This window comes from Electrophorus electricus, chromosome 7, assembly GCF_013358815.1.
Source record: "Electrophorus electricus isolate fEleEle1 chromosome 7, fEleEle1.pri, whole genome shotgun sequence".
NCBI lineage: Eukaryota > Metazoa > Chordata > Actinopteri > Gymnotiformes > Gymnotidae > Electrophorus > Electrophorus electricus.
Genome location: NC_049541.1, coordinates 3,468,851 through 3,494,872, shown reverse-complemented (window position 1 = coordinate 3,494,872; position 26,022 = coordinate 3,468,851). Strand labels below are relative to the sequence as shown.

Here is a 26,022-nt window from a genome sequence, read left to right as displayed (position 1 = left end):
TTGCACACAATACACACTTTTAAGATTTTTTTAAAATGTAAATGATAATACATACAAATGATTACTGAGATATGTTAGAACAGATTTTATTCATTAATTTGGGACCGGAGAAGTGTTTTAGAAGCGAATTTCCTTTTTGTCAACAATCACTGCATGAAAAATCTATATATTAAAATATTACAGTTTCTATGTCTTGGCAGCACTTCCTTCTTAAAACAGAGCCTCCTACAGGTTCAGTGCTTTAAAACCTACAGAGAACTAAAGCACTACCTCTTCAGTCTTACAGCCTACTGCTCTTTAGCATGCTATGTTTTAGCTACTTCATAGTAGACCATTTTTTAGGAAGACAGCTTGTATTTCTTGTTTTGTTTTTTCCCCTTCCCCTTATCGTGTAATTATTTATTACAGTCATCGTCCTGCAGGGAGCACTGCGAACGTATGTGACGTCCGCTTCAACAATTTTGTGAAAGCTTTAATGTGGACAGCAGCGGGCAAATTTCTGATTGAGCCAAACTCAAGTCTAGCATCTCTGCTAAGGAAAGTTTTTAAATACTTTAAATTTTTCCGTTAAGGCAACACCAGGTTGTTTTCTCCAGAGATGCTGTGTTTTTGCTCAGTGTGCTGACAGTAGCTGGCAACATTTTGTAACCTCATCCCCCCTTGAGCAGGTGGTCGGTGAAATCTGGCGTGTTGAACATCAAACAAGGTCACATGTTCAAAGTTCAAAGTCCAGCCCTGTTGACTGTCAAGGACTACTGCCCCATCACCTAGTGCTTTGGTGAGTGAGGTGAACATATAGGAAACCATCTTTAACTAATTTCCAGGCCCAAATATTACACGTAAACAAACCTATGCCTCTAAGAGTTTGCCTCCTGGACCAATTATTTATCCATTAGCGCTTAGACCTGACCATGGGCTATTGATCAGTCATTCTTCATTCCTCTCACTTTATTTCCAGGTTTTACAGCCGACCTGCGTTCCAACACAGGCGACCGGGCCTCCCGCCATTGTGTTGGACAACTGGCAGATTCTCCAGGGTGAGCCCAAAGACCCCCCGTATCCAGACTGTTGCCAAGACTCTTAAGAGCAAGGGCCTGAAAGAGGACGTCCTGGCACTCCACAGCCTCTTGGGGAAGGGTATGCCCTAGTTTTAGGTTACCACCCCAAACTGCTCCCTCGTCATTCCTCACCTTTTCACCGCTCCCATGTAGCGCAGTTCTCCGACACTTTCTCCCTTTACTTTAGGCTGGTAAGGGCAGGACTGCACAAAGCACCAGAACACAAACTGGTACGATGGCACAAGTTATGGCTCAAAGTGGTTATAAAATTACTTGTAAATCTTAAACAGTTTTGTGTTTTCAAATTAACAATTTTTTTGTTTGTTTGTTACACACAATGTAAAAAAATTCTAGAGGTATGCCACACACCACATGAAGCTGTGATCACAGATTACATCATGCAAAATTAATTTTGGATACACACCAATTCCAACTACACTGCTGATACAGACAAGGTTTATTTTCAGATGCTAGTATGCCAATCTTGCAGTCCTAATCTTAACCCTTCAGCAAGAAAATTACACACATCACCAAAAATAAAAAAGGGGGAAAAAAAAAGTGTTTTTCTGTGCACAGTTCAGGCCCACTGCCATTCACAGCATTCATTCATAACCAAACCATTTACAGCCATGTTTAGACTCACTAAATAACACTTGCATGATGCAATTACCATTTTTGAAAAAAATAAAAATAAAAATATCATTACACACATACACACACAAGTGAATAGTCTGTATAGAAATGAAAACCGATTGGACAAAAACAAAAAACAACCAACCAAACAAAACAGGTTTTAAATACAAATCCCTCGAGTTACATTAATGATTAGTGATGAAACAGTCCTTGTATGGTGGCTAGATATTGGTCAACAAAAACACAACATATAGGACTCCAGGTTTGGTTATTTTTAAGATATATTTAAATATGCGCAAGAGGGCCTTTGTACAAATAATTTGGCAGATTAGTTAAGGTGAGACCTGTCAAATCTCACTGCTTTTCAATGAAGAGGTCCCAAACATGCAGGGGCCACGTTTTGTTCAATAAAGTATTTTCACTATGGACGGGGGGGGGGGGGGGGGAAGCTATTATGGGTGTCAAAGATATATGTTTCTCCTTTACATCCATGAGGTTTCACAGTCCTGAGCTGCAAGACACACACGAACACGGCAACAACTTGATATGTGACAATTTATTTAAACGGACGTATTTGCCCCAGCTTTATATGAGAACTCGGTGCATTCTATTTTAATTAAGTCACCACTAGGATAAGAATTTGATACATTAGGCAGAACCAACTTGGAGGGCCGATACTTCAACTTTGGAGGGTTCCCATGCATGCGACTTTACAAAACACTCCAAAGTGACATTCAAAATGCATGCATGGCTTAAAGTAAATTTAGGTTGTTGATTATTTTTTAATAGTTCCCTTCAGGAACCTAACATAATTGAGCTCTAGCGTGTTAATTGGCTTATAAAAAGGCATTTGTATGTGAGGACAATATTTTGGCACAGAAACACAAGGGAACCTGAGGGTGCAGACTTCCCTAGTATTCTAGAATGGCTTCATCTGTCCTCATTTCCCCAGTTGGCATAAACAGGTGCGACAGACTTGTGAATGCAGTTTAACCCAGTCCAATTTGCATTGCATCCAAGAGCAGGGTATTAGCTGTCCTTAGTTTGAAAAAGGTATTCACTAAATCACAATGAACTCATTTTACTCAAGCAAGTCAGTGTAAAAGGCAGCTCTCTTGCCCACTTAAATAACATTCAGGTCAGTCAGTGATATACCAAAATGGGAGTTGTTCACAGCCTGTGGGTTCTGTTACATCAATATGGACCTTTAATGCAGGATGACGCAGGTTCCTTCTTAATATTACAATTTCTCAGTCATTAGGTATGCAGATAAGCACTGCACATACAAAGTGCAGTTTCTGAGGGAGGTGTGAGCAGTAGGCAGTCTTTATGTAACTCTACCACCCACTACATCACTCATAAGTTCTTCCAATCTGTTATAGTGCACCTGACAAAATAAAAGTCCACCAGTGAGCCATTTGTGACACAGCTCAAAGAACCTACTGCTCCTGGCACCCCAAAGAGGTCAAGGGTCACTATGTGTAGAAGATGATCTCGGGGATCTGTCCGTCCTCGACAGAAGTGCCGTTGTTGTTGCCGGCCGCATAGCAGAAGGTGAAGCTGGTCTTGGTGCCCGACCCTGAGGACTCGTGGGTGACCTTTCGAATGCCTTTGGTACCATAATGGGAGTCTGGACCCTGGAAGACCCCACAAAGAAGACATTCATACCAACATCCACCACCTCAGTATTAATCCAACAATTTGGTCAGTAATTGTCAAATTACGCAATGATTTAAGTGAAAATCAACTAACTTTGGTTTAGACAGTTTAGCCATGCATTTACTCCCTGTGAATCCTCTTACAAACTCAAAACAGATGCAAAACAAGTACAAGTTAAAGCAAATTATTTTAATAATTTATTAAAATAATTTTAATAATTTTTAGCTTGTCAGCGAATCGTCATCTTTCACGATTTGTATTAGATGTGCCATGATGGGGGGTGGGGGGTGGAACAGGTGAAGAGGTCGTGGCACTGGTGAATGGCAAGCAGTACCTTTAGGGTAGCACATGCCGTGTAATTCACGTTGGGCAGAATCTCCACCGGCTCTTTGAACATGACCCTGAAGGTGTTTGCTGACCCGTCACAACTGAAACCTGTGTCGTTCTGTCCGAGGACTGTGTTACTATCTGTGTGAATAATCTGAGAAAAATAAGCTTAGATGAACTTTTGTCTCATTCTGAGGGTACATTACATTTCACACTAACATCGTTTTAGCTCAAAATTAATCAAAATTCAAGACAAAGTATCTCTTCTATGCCTAACTCGCACAGCAGACTGTACCTGTATGTTGACCTGATAGTCTGTAGGTCCATGTATAGACCCATATAGTCCAAAACCCACAATAAATATCCTCCGATTTACTGAAAACCTGTGAAGAAGATGGACACAGAGAGGATATGAGGAATCTGAGGTGCCTCTCAAACATCGCAGAACCTGACCAACATGCAATTCATAACCACAAATAACACCTTAGCAGCTCTTGAGGTCCAGGTAGGGGGCAAATAAATTACTTAGGATTGTAAAAATACCAAGAAAACAAGTGAATAAAATAAAATATAAAAGTGAAATAAGCAAGTGAAAAAAAGAACTGAGATTCATTATTTTACGTTATCAGAACTACTCTCATAAAATATGGAAAAACATTTAACGTGTCCATGTATGTAGACGCTTAAAAGTCCCAATTCAGGACAAATACCAAGGTCGAACTGGAATAATGTTTTGGATGTAAACCTCCAGTCCTGGTGGCCCACAGCATCAGACAATAAGGTTTTGTTCTGGGTCTATTAAGTCTATTAATTAAAACGACCCCACTAACTTGGGGGGGACGACAAACTATACTGTACAGTGCTCTAATCCATGAAGTTTCAGAAGCAGAGGTTGGGGTGCGCATGGACGTTGCCCTCACCGGATGCGGTCGCTGGTGCCGCTGTAGCCCCAGCGGCTCTCCACCTGGCCGAAGCGCGTGATGCTACACTCCTTCCCTCGCAGGCAGCAGCGCGGCCGGTCGATGAAGTCCACGCGCGGCTTGGGGTTCACCGTGAAGTGCAGGAAGAGGCTGACCACCTCTCGGTCCGTCAGGATGCCTGACTGCGCTGGACCTGCCCCCAGCCACACCCACAAACACTGCCATGATTAAACTCAGATTTGAGGCAAGATGGTGACGATCAAACTTTTTATTCACCGCCCACCGCAGTGTGGCACTCTCCCCGCCTAAACCCCTATTTAGCGAAAACTACTAATCCCTTAAAGACGCGAATCGGGTGTCTCCAAGCAGGGAAAGCCTGGACTTGTGCGGCCAGGTGAACCGGATCACTGGGGCTGGAGGTCGGCTGGGAGACTGGGTGAGGGGCAAATGTATGGGAGGGCATGCTGGAAGGCACCTGCAGCGAACTCCTCGATGGTCATGAGGGGGAAGCGGATGAGGGTGAGGGCCTTCCCCAGCACGCGTCTCTTATTCTCGGGCGTGGGCTGCAGCTGCTGCCGGTGGGCCTCGGCTTCGGCCCAGCGCACTGCGGCGCCAAACAGTCGCACCTCCCGCACCCCCAGCGTGTCCCTCTCCAGTACAGCTACCAGCGTGTCTGTGGGGGAGACAGCAGTGAGGAGAGAGACAGGCTACTTAAAGGGTCCGAACAGCTCAGAGGGAGACAGCAATGAAGAGACAGATAGGCTACTTAAAGGGCCTGAACAGCTCAGAGGGAGACAGCAGTGAGGAGACAGACAGGCTACTTAAAGGGTCCGAACAGCTCAGAGGGAGACAGCAATGAAGAGACAGATAGGCTACTTAAAGGGCCTGAACAGCTCAGAGGGAGACAGCAGTGAGGAGACAGACAGGCTACTTAAAGGGTCCGAACAGCTCAGAGGGAGACAGCAATGAAGAGACAGATAGGCTACTTAAAGGGCCTGAACAGCTCAGAGGGAGACAGCAGTGAGGAGACAGACAGGCTACTTAAAGGGTCCGAACAGCTCAGAGGGAGACAGCAATGAAGAGACAGATAGGCTACTTAAAAGGGTCCGAACAGTTCATTTTTTCCCAAATCAGTTACAAAACATTAAGACATCATTACTATTAAATTAACAGTAGCACCCATAGAAGATGCAATATTACGGACCAACTCTTAGGTATGTTTCATGATTTTTTTTGCGCCAAGAGCAGTTTTTCCTAGGAAAGACATGGAAAACTTAAAAAAGAGGAAAAGCGGCAGTGTTTTTGTTCTCCTAGTGCCCAGTTACTTAACATTTATCTACCTTCAGAAACTATGTGACAAAGTAGTGCCGAAAAGACACTGGACACCGATTTGCCATTTTGATGACTGCATTAAGCCAGCACACTCACCCAGATCTATGTCTGTGAAGCCCTCCGCTGCCAGCGCGTCTCCTGTGTTCTTATCGATGTTCTCAAGGCACAAGCTAGCCAACTGGGGCTCGTCGAAGAGCCGGGCCTGGACAGCGAGACAGAACGGAAGAGAAATTAATAACATTCATCTCATAAAACGCACTTTGATTTCATTATCACTTTAAAACAACCTTTTCTGAAACATATAAGACAGAAAGGGGACTGTGTTGGGGGCACTTCAGATCTTTGGGAGTGGAGCCTTGCCTGCGTGAGGAGCATGAAAGCATTGTCAGCACGCAGGTTCTTCTTGAGAAACTCCACACAGTGGGCCTCCAGTGCAGGCACAGCATACTTCTTCGCCGTGTACAGAGTGGTCATCACAGTCTCGGGTCCGATCTGGACCTCGTCGGAGTACAAGAACCTGGAGAGGAAATTCCGGCTTATTGCACACACTCGCATATTGTGGAATCCAGCGATCAAAATTCACAACATCTTTTTATTCTACTGTGAGAGTCCTGATCTGTGTCTAGCTTTCTAGAGGCCTTTTGATCAATACAAATCACAGGAATCGTTCACGTGACACCACAAACAAATTATTTTAGCTACACATTCTGGTGAAAATAAAACCTCTCGTAACTATACAAACAAAACGTATTGAAATGTCATAAACCAGCGTCTTACTTCAGCAAAGCCAAGAAGGCTGCGGGCTCTACATCTGGGAGCTCTATTTCTGTTGACGTGGTGGCCATGCCTCCGTTAAACATGGCATCAAACACAGCACTACCGACCGCTAACACAAACCTACACAAGACAATAACAGACAGGCTATCAAAGGTCAGAAATGTCGATTCCAAGTTGTTGCGGTTTCAAGTTCATTGCCGGGCTTTGCTTTCCAGGTGTCCACATGATTTAGGGTGTTAATCTGAGAATTAGCTTCTTGGGTTACGCTTCTTCGGCTAATTTCTTCAAACTCCAAACATACAAATGTTAGCTAGCTAAGTTAGCTACTTTGTTAACTGACTAACCACAGGAGATTCAAATAAACATGGAGCTGTGCATTTATTTTATAGTTTGTGTGAATTAAATGGGCAGCTATAACACTTCAAATCCGATGACACTTTAAAAGAATAGCTAAATATAATTATTAGCTATCTACCAAGCAATCACGATAAACACAAAGCGTCACGATAAACACAATTTTAGACAGAAATGAATCTTTTTATCAGTTACCTGTGAGCAGGTATTCGCTGAACTCCCATCCCTTTGCCCACCAGAAAATGGACGTCGCTCAATACCTCGTTATTAAAGAGAAATGCGAACCTTTCCTTCACGGTACTTTTCGTCGCCTGCCAGTTATAGACGGGCTCTCTGTAGACCAGAACCGCCGCCGCAGCCGGCGGCGCCGAGAGTGAGGAGTGCGTCGCCGGTACCGGCGCCGGCGTTAAATTCGACGCGGACCCCATCATATTGGACGCTACGGCTGCCATTGAACCGCCGACCGCTCCTGCCGCCGCCGGGCCCTGAGCCACGGCTTGCGGGAGAGAGTTCCGTATGTTCGGCGAGAGGCCAACTGCGACGGCGGCGCTTTCGGGGCCATTAGGCCCCGTTTGAGGATTTGAGCGTCTCGTCAAACTCTGCGATCCTCCCGCTGCTCCAACGGACCCGCCGTTGCTTGTGGCGAAGGTATACTGACTATTGCTCGGCTGACTGTTGCCCAGAGGGCCAGCACTGGAGAAATTTAAACAAGGAGGCCGACCGCTGTTGTCTCCCGCCGCCATCTTGGACTTTAACTTCTTTGAGGTGATCTGATGAGGTAAACAAACCGCACACAACATCCTGTATCCGGCGTAGCAGCAGAGGGGCTGCAGCGCTAGGGAAAGGCTGGATAAAACATCGCCAGGGAAAGGCTGGATAAAACAGACGGAATGACTGTTAATAATAGGACATAATAGGTTGAGAAACACGTGTTAACCACGGCCATGAAATGTAAAACATTAACGCTAAGCTGGCTCTTAACGTCAGGATCCATAGGAACTGTTTACCTCCAGATTTGTTTTGCAGACCACCGAAAAGCATAGATGTAAATCTAGAATGTAACAGAAATATAAATTGTATGTAGATATCTGTGAATAATATTCCAGGTAAACTGCAATGTGCTGTAGTAAATGTAGCCGTAGTCAAAATTGCAATGAAGTACACAAGGTCTCCAGAAAAACAGGACATTTCGGACAGAGCCTTCATCATTTTTGCTTGCGCAGCTGCAAAAGTTGGCTCTCTCGCACTTTATATAATTTACCAATGTTGGCTCTCTCGCACTTTATATAATTTACCAATGTTGGCTCTCTCGTACTTTATATAATTTACCAATGTTCTCACAATCGTCATATACAGTGAGTGAAGCAAGACTTTGTACAATATTTAATTCACACACATAATTTAAAACAATGACTTTTAATAACAAGCAAAAACATTTTCTGAACTGTTGACATAATACATAATTCACCTTGTGTTCATTAATAATCCTCCGGTCTTTTAATCACAAGTCAAAGTCAATGCCTCGCATTGTTCTTGGCAGACTTGTGCAACAGTGATGGAAAGCTCCATCAGAACAGAACAGAAACGAAACACAAGCAAACAAAAATAATTTCCAGAAAACGGTGTCCACTCCAGCAGAATGGCATCAGAGCCATTATCTGCTACTCAGCTCTCTACTGATCTTCTGGTGTCCAATGACAGAGTTAATGTCCTTCAGAAGAATCCTTACGCTTTGTGCATTATAAGTAAACACTAATTCCAGGAAGAATTACTAACTGTACTACTTATCAATGACACCTCAAATATCAAATCCTTTAAAAAGTGAATAGGAAAATGATTGAGGTACCACCAGTAATAATACTTTGAATAAAATGCATTTTTTTGCGTTCTGTACAAAATGATGGTACAAGGTAATTTTTAATGAGGACATTTTTACTGCCACCTTCTGGCAAAAAGGGAAACATCTGCTCTGCATCTACTTCAAACGCTGCAGCTGTCCACTATTCAGTATTCATAAGTAAGAAGCAAGGTTGTGCAGCCAGACTTAACGGTACGGAAACTTAAGTTAAAATTAATTTTAAAAAGTTTTCAATTTATATGAATGATGATTTCGATTAATATGAAAAAATGAAAATGAAATGTTGCATGAATCAAATGGAGATTCATGCATGCTTTATAAAAGCTAAGGTCCACAATATGCATGCCTGAAATCAGCACTTGGTATATCTTTACTTTATCTGCGGGTTACTTGCAGTTTCCACCTTTTAAATTAGTGTTTAAAACACTTTATAGGTTATTAAAATTATGCATTTTATTAAAGAGAATCCATTGTATGTGTGTGTGTGTGTGTGTGTGTGTGTGTGTGTGTGTGTGTGTGTGCATTCTATGTCAGATATTACAGGACCACCTCTGGGAATGAGCTCATCCTATATAAACCTGATATTTCGATGAGGTTTCTGTATTGTATAGGGTCACCATATGTCTTTTTTTTTCCCCGGACATGTTCTCGTTTTGGGCCATGAAAATGTGTCTATTTCTAAAATGCCTGGGATTTGTCCTTCCTTTCATGATGATATTTTCTTTCTACAGTTGCCATACACTGTGCAGCTATTTTTGCGTTGCTTTGACCATTCTTTAAAGATCCTGCCTTCTCACACACCACAATTGGTTGATCATGTACCCGCGCTGCACACAGCCATTGGTCAGACTGCTTCTCAGCATGTGTGTAGCTGCTTTACAGTAGCGTATAACCAGAGAGGAGTTTTCTCTCCATATGATCTTTTGCATGGAGCATTGCATGGAGCATTAAAATGCACAAACTGAGAGGTGATAGTGATGTTCTGATGAGTGGGCCCCTGTTTTGGCAATATCCATTTTGTCCATGTACACCATGCATATGACAAAATAATTTGACAAAAGTCAGTCTCCTTACGCTCACCCGAAACCATCTACACTCCGATTAAAAAATGTTTTTAGGCTTGTAAGTCTAATAAAACAGAAGCTAAAAAACAAATCTGACAATTATAGATGAAAGGTGGCCAGAGTTTGGGTGGAAGTTTGTATTTGACTAGATTCTCACATGTGGATTGTCTTCTTAAAATGGCAAATTTCGTATGGCAGATTTGATCTTCATGAAAGTATAGCTGGGCACATCAGAACTAATGAAAGGGTCTGTAGTAGTGGCTTTTAATTTATTCTTTGAAAAGATGTAAATATGTATTTATTAAGTAATGATTCATTAATTATTTTTATTATACTAATTAGTAATTATATATATATATATATATATATATATATATATATATATATATATATATATATATATATATATATATTTGTGTGTGTATGTGTGTGTGTGTGTGTGTGTGTGTGTGTGTGTGTTATTTATTTATTTATTTACTTGAATGTATTTATCTAGGGGTAACCATGAAATGAGACTAAGCAGAGCTATTTACCGCAAGTTTAGCCAAGTCTTTTATCTGAGTCTTACACTTATATATTATACATTACGGTTAGTACTGCTATATACTGTACATTACACTCAGTGCTGCTATTTGCTTTTTTCACATTACAAGCAATTCTCACCTGTCACTTTTTGTTTACAGATTATTACCATATAGGCAGTAAACATTTGTTTATTTATTATTTATTCATATGCTATTATTGAATCTGCACTGCTGTTAGTAATCCCCTCTCTTGTATTACCATTGTGTAGGGCCTCTGAGTGAATTATTACAATTAATTCATATGTTAGAAATGATTACTGATAATAAATGTTCCAATATGTGTGCACCAGTCCAACAGGACAAAATAATCTCATAATGAAACACAATTGATGGTTTCCATGAAGTAACCATAGATATAGTAGTCATTTTCTGAATGTATGAAGTACCATTTGATCATTTGAATTTAAGGCTTAGATGTGAGAACCTCTGTGACAAGACATACACACGCATGGATAAAACATTAGCAATGTTTAATTATAAAGCAATTGGAAAAAGTGATAATTTACTAAAGGTTACAGTTTAGAAGGCTACAAGATACCTACATAAGTCCATCATGACAACTGACTTAAACATACATAAAAATGTATAAATGCTTATTCCATGAAGCATAAGATGTCAACTTTGTTGGCAACAGGATGTGTTATGATGTTGCGTGGAGTGAAATGATGCATGTTATGGAAACAGAGTTTGCACCTCAGCGGTTTGTTTGTTACGTCAGGGCGACAAAAGTGAAGACTCTAGAAAGGTGATATGTAGCATCTCCTGTACTGTCATAACAATGTCATGAAAAACTGCTGTGTGACAGACGTTTTTACCCTCACTGTTAAAACGGTAGGTACAGAAATGCTCTATAATGAATAACGATAATAGTGGTCAACTGATATGGGCTTTCCATGACCAGTACAGATTACCAATACATAATGCCAATATCATATTTATTTTAAGATAAAATACAACAATTTAATAATAACAAATGAGAAACTAAATTGTGGAATTTAAATTAACTGTCACTATCTGCATTGTTTCTGTGCTTAAGTAGATCTGCTATCTGTCTGTGGTGCACTTATTTTAAATGTAAAAACAAATGTATAAATGACATAAAAAGTATGAACTAAATGTCCAAAGGTAATCCTAGAGAAAATGTACTGAAATATGCCATCTATATAGTATCATTATAGCGCATAAAAATCATAAAAACAGCCAAATAAAACTAACCTATTTAAAGCTGCACTGTGTACATTTGAGTAATTGGCGACCTCTGCGGAAACCTCCGGAAACTCGCGGAAGAACATTTTGTGAAGTGGGTAGTGTTGCGTTCCATTTCCCCAGCGTCTTTATATGATGATTGCTAGTGAGTTCACGTTGAAGGAGTCTTCAAAGAGATCTCGATCAGAACTCGGAGATGGAAATGCTCTCTGAGGGCATAAGTGAATTATCTAGATACTGCTGTAATCATATCTTTATCAGCGTAATATTGGAATGAAATGAAAAACATTTCAAACCTTTACGTATTAGATAGGCCGATTACAAGGCTGAACTTTAGCTATAAGAGTGGCTGGTGAATCTGACACTATCTGTTTAGGTTGATATCATCAGTACTATGCGCACCTTTTGCAAGGAGAATGTACTAGTCTGTAAAAAGCTACGCCAAAACGATTATTTACTGTGCTTTGTATCTGGCCTTTTGGAAGAAGCTTTGACTTTGTCTGCTATTAGTCATCCGCACTTCTGTCAAAAGTTGGGTAACAACACCTTAAATGAACCAGGAGGTCAGTGCGACCCCAAGAGACACCAGTTAGGTTAACTTAGCAAACTAGCTATCATTAACCATGTATTCTCCACACATTTTAATTCATGCGCTTTAACACGTTTACATGAGCCGTATACCCCCGCCCCCACCCCACCCCCCGCGGCGCGCTCGGATGTTTCGCGTCTCTTGCTTCTTCTCGTCCCCGTGACGTCACGCAATGAGCTGTCCCCGCTCCTGTGGTGCTGAAACAAGATGGCTGTGCGCTAGCGAGTGGAGAGGTACAGCGAGGCTGGCAGAACAGGTCCCGAAGAGAGACAACCGCACAACCACAAAGTGTTTCGGACAAAGCGCGCAAGTCAGGATTTTCCGTGTGCGTGGGCGTGGGCGTGGGCGTGGGCGTGTGTTGACCACCAGATAGCAGCGTGTAGGCTGTCCCATTCTCAACTGGCGCTCCGGGGAACCGGCAGAGGACAGCTCGCAAAACTCACACTATAAGCGATGTCACTGCTTTGTGTTGGGGGTAAGCGTAAATTTCATAGTTTCTGCTATAGCTATGTATCAATATATGTTACTTGTAGCCTTGTTAAGTCCTGCCGAAGTTTGTGTCCACTCTTCACTTGGCTTAAATACAGTAGCCTATTTTATAAAGGTTTTCTTGCGTTGTATTGTGAGGATCTTAAGCAATATTTATAAAACAATATTTATAAACAATATTTATAAAGCAATAATCTAATATTACAATCATGTTTCTGCGAGTGCCACTGAAGGCTATTTGACGTAATTTACACGCTACTTTTTGGTTTCGTTTGGCTGAATTTTTTCGTTTAGGTGAATATTTTTTATCTGATTGCTGTTTGTTTTGTTGTATTTCTATTCGATTTATTTAAGCGGTTCTCAATTCCACTCTGCGCCTAATTATGCAATCAGTTTGACTCCCACCTGTAAATCGGTCTCAACATACTTTCCTAAAATCTGCTCATTTTAACTGATGCCACCAGTTCTGGTTTGCCGCAGCGCGTTGAATTCTATAATGATCTGCGAGTGAAGTGGGATCGAGGTGAGAGGGGAAAAAAGAGGGAGACCCGCTGCACGGTTGCGGTGAAGCCCGTCGCCCCCCTCTCTCCGCGGCCGTGGGGGAATCCGGTGGGCGGGTGCGCGCGAGAGAGGTCGCGCTGAGACGGAAGAGACGCGCGTCGCTTCATTCCGATCACGGTCGGGCTGGAGAACAAACGCGTAGTACGGCAAGCGCCGCGGTTTCGCAGGCGCTGCCTGCCATTCACAAAAAGCAGAAGGTGGCCGTTGTTCAGATGCCCATCAGTGGAGGTTTAAGTGGTCACGTAGCCTTAAATACCAGGCGCGTTCCGTTATCTCTATTTACATCTTTATTATCTTATACACGCACCCTTTCATGGTAGCCTACGACTTCAGTCATTGCCGGCATAATAGCTCTGCTTTTAAAACGTTTTTGTGTAAAAGTAAATCCGCATCAAAAGAAACTTTAGATTCTATTCACATTCACATGCAGTGTCGCATCGATGAAGTAACAGTGGTTAGGCTAATGCTTTTAATTATTTTTTTTTTTAAATGACCAAAAGACCACAATGGGGAGCACAGGGTCTGTTTTGCCTCTGACGAAGCATTTTGACAGCTTTGGTCCGAGGACTCCGTCTCCGTTTGAGAATCGTATCTTGGCTTGGCTGGCTCTTTTCATCCCGCTCATAAATCATAGAGACAGACAGACAGACAGACAGACAGACAGGCAGACACAGGGACAGGGACAGCCCTAAAGAGGTGGGGAGGGGATGGGAGAGGCGTGTTGAAACAGGGTTCGTGAGTAAGGTGTCCAGCTTAATGTAGTAATGAATACATGAACAATGTGGCAGGGGACTGTGTTTTCCTCTTCCTTTTTCTGGGACCCCTGAGCTTTCCTAGTAAGCACTGACACTTTGGTCTTCTTTTAAAGGTCTGTTTATTGTAGAGCTGAGACATTCAGATGAGTTTAGTCCATTGCTCTGTCTAAAAATAAGGATTTTATACCCTGTTTTTATTTTTTTATTACATAGTCTCATTGCATAAAGTCTCCTGTATTTATGATGATATAATCCTTCTGTATTGTCCTTTGTGTTGCAATCCCTGTAACGTCCTCCTCTCACATGCAGTATGTGGGAGTATATCCGAGTTTATACAGTCAGCTAGGAGCTTACAAGCCAAGCATGGGTGCTGTGCAGCCCACCAGGGCTTTCCATGAAAACCTCCAATGCACTAGAATTCACTATTTACCGAATGCTCCAAGCTCAAACTCAGCTGCATATCCATACCTGCCTCTCTCTATATGTGTAGACCCACGACCACTTTAAATCATACTGAGAAATTCTAGACTGTGTGTCAGCATGAAGTTATCAAAACAATTCAGTATACATTTTCAACAGCTAACATACTGTGAGTCAGAAGACATGGACGCATTTTTAGCCTTAGCTTTGGTCACGTAACACAGCTTGGTTTTTCAGGGTTTGCTTGTCATTCTCCTGCAGCGTCTACCTTGTAAATGGGATCTTGGGGTCATTGATTATGACGCGTTGTTTGTGGGCGCCAATGCCTGGCCTGAATTATTCATATTGGCAGTGATTCATGAGTCAGTGCTATTATTAAGAGTTTGTTTCCTGTGTCCTGCAGTCCAACTGCTTTTTCATTGATCTCTGACATGTATTGATGCATTGCAGAGACCTGTTTTTAACTGCTCTGAGTGAAACCCAATGCCTCTGAACCACTCTCTCTTTCCACAGCTTGAAACTCAGGCTGCAGTGTCAGCCTGGTGCTGTAATGCTCATCCGGGTGTGTTTTGCATGGACTCCTTAGATATCCCCCAGGAAGCATACAAGCACAAGGGGCTCAAAATAGTTATGGCCTGTTAGCACAGATACAAGTTGGCTGCTACACCTGAAACACATCATCAGTTTTCAGTGGACTGAGCAGACTGGAAACAAAAATAACAGACTAAGCATTTCTATTTTTAGATTCGATCAGGGACTTATTTAACCAAAACATGCAGCCATCAACAGCTGCAAGAACAAAACAAAAGGAAACATTTACACTTTGGTTTCTTGGAGAAGACAGAGACCATAATTCAATGCACTTGAGAGTAAGCATAAAGAGCAAATGGAATTGATGGACTTTCCACATCAGAGGTCTCCAGTCAGGTATTACTGTGGTTGCCAAGGCCTGGCTTGGATCCTGCAACAACAGTGAAGTGGCTCTAAAGCATGTGATGTGAAGTGCTGCAGTGTGTTTTGTTGGGAATAAATGGGACCGGTCATTTCTCAGGCTATTCAATTTGACATGTTAAACATTGCCACTACCTCCTTTATAAACCACAGATGAACGATATTTGGCCACTATTGCTCTCCCTATTATCTAAATGTAACATCTAAAAATCTATTTTAAAGTAGCAAATGATATTTATGAAAGTGATTATTTATTATTTATATTTTTTTCTATAAAGTGCAGCTCACATGAAATGCAGAATCAAATTGCTTTGTAGTTCTTAAATTAACCAACCTATGCTCCATAGAGTGGGTCCTCCACATGGAGGAAGCCATGTTTGTAATAGATTTAGTACAGAATCTCTGAAACACCCAGGCCACTAGGTGTCAGTAAAATGTTTTTTCATAATGTGAAGAAGGCTAATTGAAAAAAATGACATTGCTCCTTTAAGGCTCCAACCCTTTGATGTTTTAATTTTTAGCTTCCAGTGGATTCAAATATTCTGTTTGCCTAACAATGGCATGTACAATATGATTTATAAATGATGCCTCCAAAAATGATCATTTATGAGAATCACTGGACATTTATCATAAAATATACAGCAAAAAAGATGAGACCATCTTGTAGTGACCATTATCACCACATTCCAGAAGCTCTGCTTTTTAACTCTTGGACTTAACCTGCTAAAGGAATTTTGCTGTCATTCTCATGATTAACTATGGTCACCCAAGATAGAAATAGCTTAGTGTCTCATCTGTTCTTTCCTTAAAAATACACTAGTGCAAATGAGTGAGAGCTTATCTGTGAAACCCACCAAGATGCAGATATACATGTGCAAATCATTAGATAAAATCCATTCTCAAATGGCAGAAAAGAAACAGAAGATAGACATTTTGCTGATGCAGTGATAGAGGTATACATAAGCCCTCTTTACCTTCACAGATACAAAGGCACTGGGAACACACACACACACACACACACACACACACACACACACACACACACACAAACACACCCCTTCCCACATATTGTGCTCGGCAGTCATAAAACTCATGAAACCTGTGCATGCAGCAAGTGTTACAGTAAGAAGCAGAGACAGGAAATGAGAACGGGCCTTTATCGGTGTTGAGAGGGGCATTAAAAGAGACGACATAGCTAAGCAATAGTGCCTGCCGCAGGCCCAGTGGGCTCATCACAGGGGCCGGTGGCCCTCGCTGACAGCCCGACCCCCCAGAGGCTACCGCAGCCGAATGGCCCCAGATCAGGCTGCTGCAGACTGGATGTTTGCCTCATGTGGCGTGGAACGCAAGCCTGATCGGGGGGTTGTTCTGAAAGTTCTCATAAAGGTCTAGCAGGAGACGGAAGAGAATGAGAACAGAAAGATACAGGGCTTGAAGGCCAGCTGCTCGGCGCTTATGACCTCAGGAAGCTTGGAGATGTTTTTGTTAAATATATTAAATTCTAAACCCTAAGCATTTTTCCTAATGTCTCCCTTGTCAGGCTTTTCCCAAGCGCTGATGATGTTGCTGGCTTTAAAGTAAATATGTTACAGGGTTTTCAGTACTTTTAGGAGGCGAGACCCTTGCTCCTTTCACTGCTGCCTTCTGTTTTCGTCCGCACCTCGGCGCTGTCCGTCTCTTGAATCTCCGCAGTGCAAGTTTAACCACAGCTGCCGCGAATAGGCTCACGAATGCTTTGTCGGGCTGTTTTTTTATGCTTCTGTGAAACTAATCCGGGGGCTTACTGACCACGGTTCAGTTCAGTCTTTATTTGAAAAGCGCTTCGCTGGTAGCCAACTGCATAACGCAAGCAATGCGGCAATAACGACGCTACATCAAACACTGCAAACACTGCAGTTAACTGATGAATGTGCTTATTAGGGGTGTGCGTGTATTAATTAAATGTTTATGTGGCCTGTGTAATTGTGCGCATGCGTGTGCGTGCAGAGGAATTTCAGCCAAGTCGGGGCTTCTAAGGTGTCTTTGCTTCTTGTTTTTAGCACCTGTTCAAGGTAGGGAAAAGAGATGAGAGAAGGAGCAAAAGAAGGAAAAATCCCTGGGACAGGAGGAATTACAGGAGGAATTACAGGAAGAATTGTGTTGGGAGAGGAGGAATTACAGGAGGAGGGAAGTTGGGAGAGGAGGAATTACAGGAGGAGAGGTGTTGGGGAGGAGATATTACAGGAGGAGATATGTTGGGAGAGGAAGAATTACAGGAGGAGAGGTGTTGGGAGAGGAGGAATTACAGGAGGAGAGGTATTGGGAGAGGAGGAATTACAGGAGGAGAGATGTTGGGAGAGGAGGGAGAGGAGGTATTACAGGAAGAGAGATGTTTGGAGAGGAGGTATTACAGGAGGAGAGATGTTGGGAGAGGAGGTATTACAGGAGGAGAGGTATTGGGAGAGGAGGAATTACAGGAGGAGAGGTGTCCGGGGAGGAGGTATTATAGGAGGAGAGGTGTTGGGAGAGGAGGTATTACAGGAGGAAAGATGTTGGGAGGTGTTTGATATGAATATTAATGTCCTCTGTGTTCCATGGCTTGGAGAGCAGCAGGCATCAATAACACACAGACACTGACATAATAACTGCACTGTCAAAGTTCGATCGAGAGAGAGAGAGAGAGAGATAGATAGGAAGAGTGGAGGGAAACAGTACACAATATGCTTTCTCTCTGTTCAGGCACATACACACGCACATACTCCTATGCACAAACACATTACAATTTGCACCTACGTTCAGGCATCCAGACGCAGAGCTTCTTACTCTACCCACAAACTATCAGCACGTCTCCCAAACCCTTCCCATGAAATCCTGAAGCTTTCCCCACAAACTTCCAAGGCTTTCCCCACTGCCACCCACCGGCATCCAACACTTACGCTGGCACGGGCATTTGGATGTGAAGAGTCACAAGGACAAGTTCAACCCTACACATCCACGTGGTCCCTGGGGCAGAATGTCAGGCTTCTGAGTCATTACAATTTTGGCAAATGTAAATGTAAGCAGAAATAAAAGTCACACGAGTGGGATCTTGGCACTGATGATGTATGTACCAGTAAATAAACCAGTGCTCTGCGCATACTTTTCTGATTACTGCCGTACTGGGGCTGCTGTGTGTGAGACAGCGTTTTATTAAGACTAACGTAGAACACATGAAGCGGAGGGATAATTGCTTCTGTAATAGTCTCTGTTTCTTTGTCCCACAGTGAAAAAAGCCAAGCTTGATGGTCCCCAAGGTGAGTGAGACTGACTAAAGACCTGAGACTACTGCCATTGTACTTCCAGTCATGACTTATAGTTGTTATTTATAGTAATTACCATGTGAGTGTGTATGTGTGTGTGTGTGTGTGTGTGATCGCCTACTGCTCTTTTACCTGCAGACAAGTTTAACACATATGTAAGTCTGAAGGTGCAGAATGTTAAAAGCACGACAATCGCAGTACGGGGAAGCCAGCCCAGCTGGGAGCAGGACTTCATGTTGTGAGTCTCCTCTCTCCCTCTCTCTCTCTCTCTCTCTCTCCCTCTCTCTCTCTCTCTCTCCCTCTCTCTCTCTCTCTCTCTCTCTCTCTCTCTCTCCCTCTCTCTCTCTCCTCTCTCTCTCTCTCTCTCTCTCTCTCTCCCTCTCTCTCCCTCTCTCTCTCTCTCCCTCTCCCTTCCCTCTCCCTCTCCCTCTCTCTCTCTCTCTCTCTCTCTCTCTCTCTCTCCCTCTCCCTCTCCCTCTCCCTCTCCCTCTCCCTCTCTCTCTCTCACTCACTCTCTCCCTCACTCTCTCTCTCTCTCTCTCACTCACTCTCATGCTTTCTTTCCCTCTCTTACCACCTCTCTTTCTCTTTCACCCACTCCCACACCCACTCGATCCACCCAATGTCACACCCACATGACACAGCCAATGACAGACCCACTGACACACCCAGAGACGGGCCAGGTTGTCCATGGCCAGAGCTGTACACACACTCTCAATCCTGGCACTCAGGACGACTTAAATGTCCGACCTGCCTGCATCAGTGCTAAGTGCAGTGGAAACGGCTTTACACTGGGACTGATATACCTGGCCAGTAGAAATGAGCTGTGGAGTGGTTTTCTAGTTTTCACAGTGCCAGTGCGCAGGAAGTGACTCTGCTCGTCCAGTCACGCGCTTTCTCTCTCATTCTCTCGCTCACGCGTTCACCTCTTACTCCCTTGTTCCGTTCTCTTTCCCCTTCACACGTGCCCCCTCCACTGCACAACATTCTCTTTCATCCTTTCTGTTTCTTTTATTCTCCTTTTAGTCGTCTGTCCTTTTGCGTCAACCATTTGTTCATGCATTCCCCTCTCACTCCCCCTCATTCCTCTCTCACTCCCCCTCATTTCTCTCTCTCTCTTTTTCATCTCACTCTCCCTCATTTCTCTCTCACTCTTTCTCATCTCTCCCTCATCTCTCCCTTAACTCTCCCTCACCTGTCTTGCTCCCTTCTCTCTCCTTTTCTCTCTCCTCCCTCATTTCCTCTCTCCTTCTGTCTGTCTTTCTCTCTCTTCTTCTCTCTCTCTCTCTCTCTCCTTCTTTCTCTCTCCTCCTTTTCTTTCCTGTTTCTCTCTCTCTCTCTCTTTCTTTCTCTATCCTCCTTTTCTTTCCTGTTTCTCTCTCTCTCTCCTTCTTTCTCTCTCCTCCTTTTCTTTCCTGTTTCTCTCTCTCTCTCTCTCTCTCTCTCTCTCTCTCTCTCTCTGTCTCCCTTTCTCCCCTCCACATCTTTGGCTGAGCGGCGTGAGCCAAGGGCAGAGCCTGCATGCTGCGTGTGTGGGTCGTGCGCTCGGAGTTCTGATACATTGCACAACATTTGCTGTCCTCCCGAACCTTTCCTGTCGTGTGCATGCCCCCTTCACCACCGTCACAGGGCCTGCCGAGAGATGCCCAATGACGCACCTCTCTGCCTGTTACAGACGGCTGGGAGGATCAGAAGAGTGACTCATGAGCGACTCGAGGGGGGGAGGACTCTTAGCGGCGTTTTAGTCGAGGACAGGGTTCAGTAATGGCAAGGAGAAAAAGAGTGTGATGTGGGCAGCGTTTGTTCTAGGAGCAACAGGCTTGAATATCAGTCATCTGAGCACCATGGCTGTCTCTGGGTCCTTGTCTCACTCTTTTCTGCTCTGCTGGTGCGCTTTTTGCCTGCCTCTTGCTGTCTCGCTACCTGTCTCACTACCTGTCTCACTACATGTCTCGCTACCTGTCTCACTACCTGTCTCACTACATGTCTCACTACATGTCTCACTACCTGTCTCGCTACATGTCTCACTACCTGTCTCACTACCTGTCTCACTAGCTGGCTTGCTCTTGTCTTCATCTGAGTCTACTTCATCTTGCACTGCTTTTTTTTCCATTCTCTCTCTCTCTCCCTCCCATTCTCAAGCTTTTCTTTTCTAGTTTCTGTCTCTAATACTGTCTCTCTCTCACGCAGTGTCTCTCCCACGCAGTCTCTAATACTGTCTCTCTCCTGTGTGCGTGACCCCTCCCCCCAGTAATGGCTCCTGCTGTGTTGTAATTGAACTGCACTGTGTTGCACACACCTTTTGCCTTGCTTCCTATTTGTTACCATTTTGCTATAATGCAGTGTAAAGTAATTGCATAAAAGAAATATATGCTTACAAAATCATCCCTGCATGCTTCTGGCAATATCAGCAACCCACTAAAATCTACAAATGGTTTTCCATGTTAACCATCATAGCTATTTCAAAGCCTGTTCATTCTTCCTCTCTTTTATTAAAGGAGCTTTATTAACATGAATAAATGTATAAAATCTCATTACTACAAAAACAATGAATAGTAACATAATGTGCAGAATAATGTGTAAAACCAAAAAAATATATGCAAAGAATCAAGTTGGATAACAAGACTGGTCAAAATCTCTCTCTCTCGCTCTCTCTCGCTCTCGCTGTCTCGCTCTCTCGCTCTCTCTCGCTCTCTTTCTTTCTGTCTCTCTCTCTCTCTCTCGCTCGCTCTCTCTCTCTCTCTCTCTCTCTCTCTCTCTCTCTCTCTCTCTCTCTCTGTTTGTGTGGTGTGTGTGTTTGTGTGTGTGTGTGCGCGCAGTGAGATTAACAGGCTTGATCTGGGCCTGACTGCAGAGTTGTGGAATAAAGGTCTGATCTGGGACACCATGGTTGGCACCGTCTGGATCCCACTCCAGAGCATCCGTCAATCAAGAGAGGTGGGGGCGGTACCCACAGCCATCCTACTGCCTCCTTTCAGTTCTTATAGGTTGTCTCCCCAGAGTTCCAATTCACTTCAGAACACTACAGTGTGGATATCACCATTAGTCCAGGAATTCTCAACCCAGTTCATAACTTGCTTTCGTTCCAGCTTCCAGTATGTGTGCACCAGCTCAGCAGCCAATACTCACCAGGTCTGCTGGGAGCAGGAACACAACCAAAATAAAGTTACCTGAATACAGAAAGGTTTCCTATTTACCCTATAGTGCACTACATACACAATTCAAGTCTTTAGTTAATATTTTCCGGTAGACTGTACAAGGAATAGTGAGCCATTAGAGATTAGGGAGCCTATGTGCTATATTATGGGATGTTTCAGGGGCCCTGTCTCATGTGCATGTCCATCCATATTCTCGTCCCATGTGCTGGAGGTGCATAGATACAGCTATGAGCTTACCCTTTCACCAGGGTGACGCATTGCTATGGGAACTGAACACAGCACAGGGTGCAGCTCCCATGTGCACACCCATGCGCGTGCGCACACACACAAACACACACACAGATACACAACACACAAATACAAAGACACACAACCACACACACACACACACACACACAGATACACAACACACAAATGCACACACAAATGCACACACAAACACACACACACACACACACACATGCACAGATATACAACACACAAACACACACACACACACACAAACGCGCCGGTACTCAACAGCAGCAGAAGTGGACGCCAGCGTATGCGAATGTCGGTCTCAGGGAGAGGTTTTCGCTTCGGCATCTCCCATTTGCAGGTTCCGCATCATGGTTCCGAGTCTGCGTTTTTTCCCCGGAGCAGGAGCTGCACATGAATAATACATCTGCCATTCTCAATTATTAAGGAACGCTTTCACCCCTCCTGCTCCCTGTCTTTATCTAAACATGTTTACATCTCGGATCTATGTCAGCAGGCTCGCGGGAAAGGTAAACTGCTGGAGCATGATGTCATCGTGGCAATGGTGCTCTCGGGGTTTCTGGGTTAGGAGCACTTGTGTTCCTGTGTCATGAGACGGGGGGTTATTACTGCTTTTCATTTGCAAGAGCCTGTTTTATTTGACAGCAGTCTCAAACCGAAACAACTGAGTGAGTTTTAGACCAAGTATATCGAGCCTGTAAACTGCAAACAATCATGTCAGACTGGCCAACTAAGAACCTTTTGCAAAAAATGAGGTATAATTATATAATTATGTAATGTAATGTAATGTAATTCATTTTGTGATGGTATATATGTACAGTTATGAAAGGCACTGCACTCAGTTTTTCCTAGTCTTAAAATATGGCACTTCTATTTTTGAGTGTGTACTGTGTCCAATCCTGTGTCTCAGAAAAACAAAACTCTCTCCTACATATGCTGTTTCGTGGAACTGTCCTAAAGTATTGTGATAGGGATTTTTTCCAACTTCCCCCAGAGGAGTTTACCTGTCTTGTACTTTTCAAATGGGAGGCTCAGGGGAGTGTGACTTAGTTTTCTGTATGTTCTAATAGGAGGGCCCGGGGGAGTGGCTAACTCTGGACTCCCAGGTGATCATGGCGGATAATGAGATTTGCGGCACCAAAGATCCAACATTCCACCGCGTGCTGCTCGACACACGCTTTGAACTGCCTCTGGGTAAGACATGCAGCCATCATCTCAGTCAAAACCATGAAGCGATGTTGCATAAATGTCAGTGGTAATTGCACAACTGCACGGTGATTGCACAAGGACTACCGTGCAGGTAGTGCTGATATGGGGCCACTGACGTTGAATACAGTGCATGGCTCCAGCATATGCTAGAAGAGGTAGGCTTGTGAACGTGTGTGTGTGTGTATGTGTATTTGTGTGTGTACACATGCGCGTGCGTGCTCATGTGTCTGTGCATGCACGCATGTTTGAGTGTGCATGTGTGTGTATGTGTTTGTGTGTGTGTGTGTGTGTGTGTGTGTGTGCTTACTGACCACCAGAGCGGTGTGTCTTTGTTACAGATATACCTGAGGAAGAGGCTCGATATTGGGCTAAGAAACTGGAACAGCTGAATGCCATGCGGGACCAGGAGGTAAGTGCCAGTCTGATATGATGCTGTCTCTTTCAGTGGCTCAGTTTCTCAGTGCCACTCATCCTGGTCCCTCTGAAGTAAAGCCAAGCACCGTGAAATTGGGTCCTCTCCTGAAATGTGGCCTTTGTTGCACCAGTTCATTCTGTATGTGGTCCAGCACTGTAACTGAAAAATGCCCTTTATATTTCTATCACTAAGAGGCCAATAAAAAGCTACATAACATTTTAATTAAAAAAATAATGGTATTATTATTATTATTATTATTATTATTATTATTATTATTATTATTATTAATGCAAGTGTTCCAATAATCCTTATATGTATTCTGTTATAGTACTCATACCAGGAGGAGCAGGAGAGGCCCCTTCCTGTTCCTGGGACCCAGTGTTGTGAGTTACATTTTCTTATACACTCCCACAATAGACAATTTCTGTTTGGGAAATAGGAGGGGTCAAATTACCTGCTGCAGTGTCGACGCCCTGCCCAGGAAAATCCCGTCTCCCCCACTTGATTTATACAGCGTCTGAGTCAACATGTTGTGTACCATTGTATTGCTCAGACCTGGTTAATGGTCACTAATAAAAGTTTGCACTGTTGTGTTTTTTTGTGTCTCCTGACCTACAGAGGCGTCATTTCACAGTGCGGGTTTGTGCTGTTCTGTGAGGAGCCGTATCTCCTGTGCAGCCCGCAATGTCTTGCTCTCTGTGTGTGAAGGAGAAACGTGAATGACATTATAACTAGTAGCTGATATTTATATCTCAATGAGACTGGTGTATGAATGGGACTCAGCCTTAACACACACACACGCACACACACGCACCAACTCGTCTCCTCAAACAGTGCTGATACAGCTCCCCGTGGGCTGGGAACGACACAGGAGGCCTATCATTGGCTGTGGCAGACAGAGGGAGTTTATCATTGGCTGACAGCCAGGTTCACGACGCGTTAATCACGGGCCTGCGAGGCATCGCCGCAGCGATAAGGCTGTTTCGGGGAGGAGCACCAGGACCGGGTCTCTGCCTACTCCGAGATTTAAGGCGGGACTGCTGGCAGGGGGCCAGGTCACGCGATGACATAACGACGACTTCACACCCGATGTCATCGCTCACAGTCATCTGAGATTGTGGCAGCAGATGGTTGCACTTTCAGGGAAGAGCGAGTAAAAAAGTGCACAAGTCTGGGATGTGCTGAGCCTGAAACATCGCTCAGGGCACGCTTGCTACTTCCTGGCGCGCCTAGCTCAAGTTAGCTTTTGATGATTGGACAGTTTTGCCCGAGAGCACTTGATCTTGTCTACCATACTGGCATCTCTATTGTCCATCTTCAGGCTGAGCCAGGGTGCCTATGACCTCACATATATCTCAGTGCCCCAGTTAAATCCCATTAAGTCCCCCTAAAGCAATTGGCTGTGCTGGTCATAATTTGTTCATGAGCTGTTCTATATTTGGAGACTGTTGCTTTTAAAGTGCAATTGCTTAGTAGAACATCTGTCATAGATACAGTATTTTGTGTGTATTTCGCAGCTACTGCAGGGAGCTCCAGTGTTACTGTATTGTTTATTCTCTTCTTAACCACAACACACTGATCTCTGTTTCTTCGCTGCCTTATAGGTAACTGGAATCTATGGGGAGACCAGCAGAGTGAGTCATCTCCTTGTGCTAATTATGAGTTAAAGGCTGCATGATAATGGGTAAAATATCATATTGTGATTAAACCAATTCAGCATGTAATTCATCAGAAGACTTACAGATTACTCACCATCTGACATGCATCTGCTGGAATGCATATTCCCATATTGCTGCCGTTGGTGATATCGCACTGCGGTGGTGAAGGTTCATGTCGATGGAAAAGAATATATCGCATGATTCTCCTGAATGCTGAATTTTTTCCCGGCATTCCTGTGACAGCCTCCTAGTACTTATTATCTGAACCCAAAAGCAGCTGACCAAAAGAGCATTTATGGAGTAGACACCCATACACCCACACACACACACACACACACACACGCACACACACACACACACACACACACTTCCCGCTGTACGGATCAGCAGATGGGCTTGCTGGCGACTGTCCAGTGGCCCTGTTGGGCGATTTGTCTTGCCACCCCCTCGCCCTGCCTCAGCCTCGCTCTCTGACTCATAATGCTAATGAGGAGCGCACAGCTCCGAGC

General features: G+C 43.7%; 2 protein-coding genes across 2 annotated transcripts in view; one reads left to right on the top strand and one right to left on the bottom strand.

Annotated features, from left to right (window-relative positions):
- Window positions 1-1,488: 1,488 nt before the first annotated feature.
- Window positions 1,489-8,210, bottom strand: LOC113584696 (BTB/POZ domain-containing protein 2). Its single transcript, XM_027021771.2, has 10 exons — window positions 8,068-8,210; window positions 7,256-7,932; window positions 6,707-6,826; window positions 6,290-6,446; window positions 6,026-6,131; window positions 5,073-5,270; window positions 4,598-4,790; window positions 3,973-4,060; window positions 3,685-3,831; window positions 1,489-3,328 (listed from the first exon to the last, which is right to left on the bottom strand). Exons 2-10 carry the CDS (start codon window positions 7,858-7,860, stop codon window positions 3,167-3,169), a joined length of 1,776 nt encoding a protein of 591 aa, XP_026877572.2. The 5' UTR covers window positions 7,861-7,932; window positions 8,068-8,210; the 3' UTR covers window positions 1,489-3,166.
- Window positions 8,211-12,577: 4,367 nt separating this feature from the next.
- Window positions 12,578-26,022, top strand: part of LOC113584686 (protein unc-13 homolog A) — a 43,851-nt gene continuing 30,406 nt past the window's right edge. Inside the window, exons 1-8 of the mRNA XM_035528102.1 lie at window positions 12,578-12,836; window positions 18,780-18,809; window positions 18,954-19,053; window positions 21,635-21,752; window positions 23,302-23,425; window positions 23,779-23,849; window positions 24,184-24,238; window positions 25,460-25,489. Coding sequence (XP_035383995.1) covers window positions 12,815-12,836; window positions 18,780-18,809; window positions 18,954-19,053; window positions 21,635-21,752; window positions 23,302-23,425; window positions 23,779-23,849; window positions 24,184-24,238; window positions 25,460-25,489 — 550 coding nt within the window. The 5' untranslated portion in view covers window positions 12,578-12,814. The remainder of the gene's footprint in view (window positions 12,837-18,779; window positions 18,810-18,953; window positions 19,054-21,634; window positions 21,753-23,301; window positions 23,426-23,778; window positions 23,850-24,183; window positions 24,239-25,459; window positions 25,490-26,022) is intronic.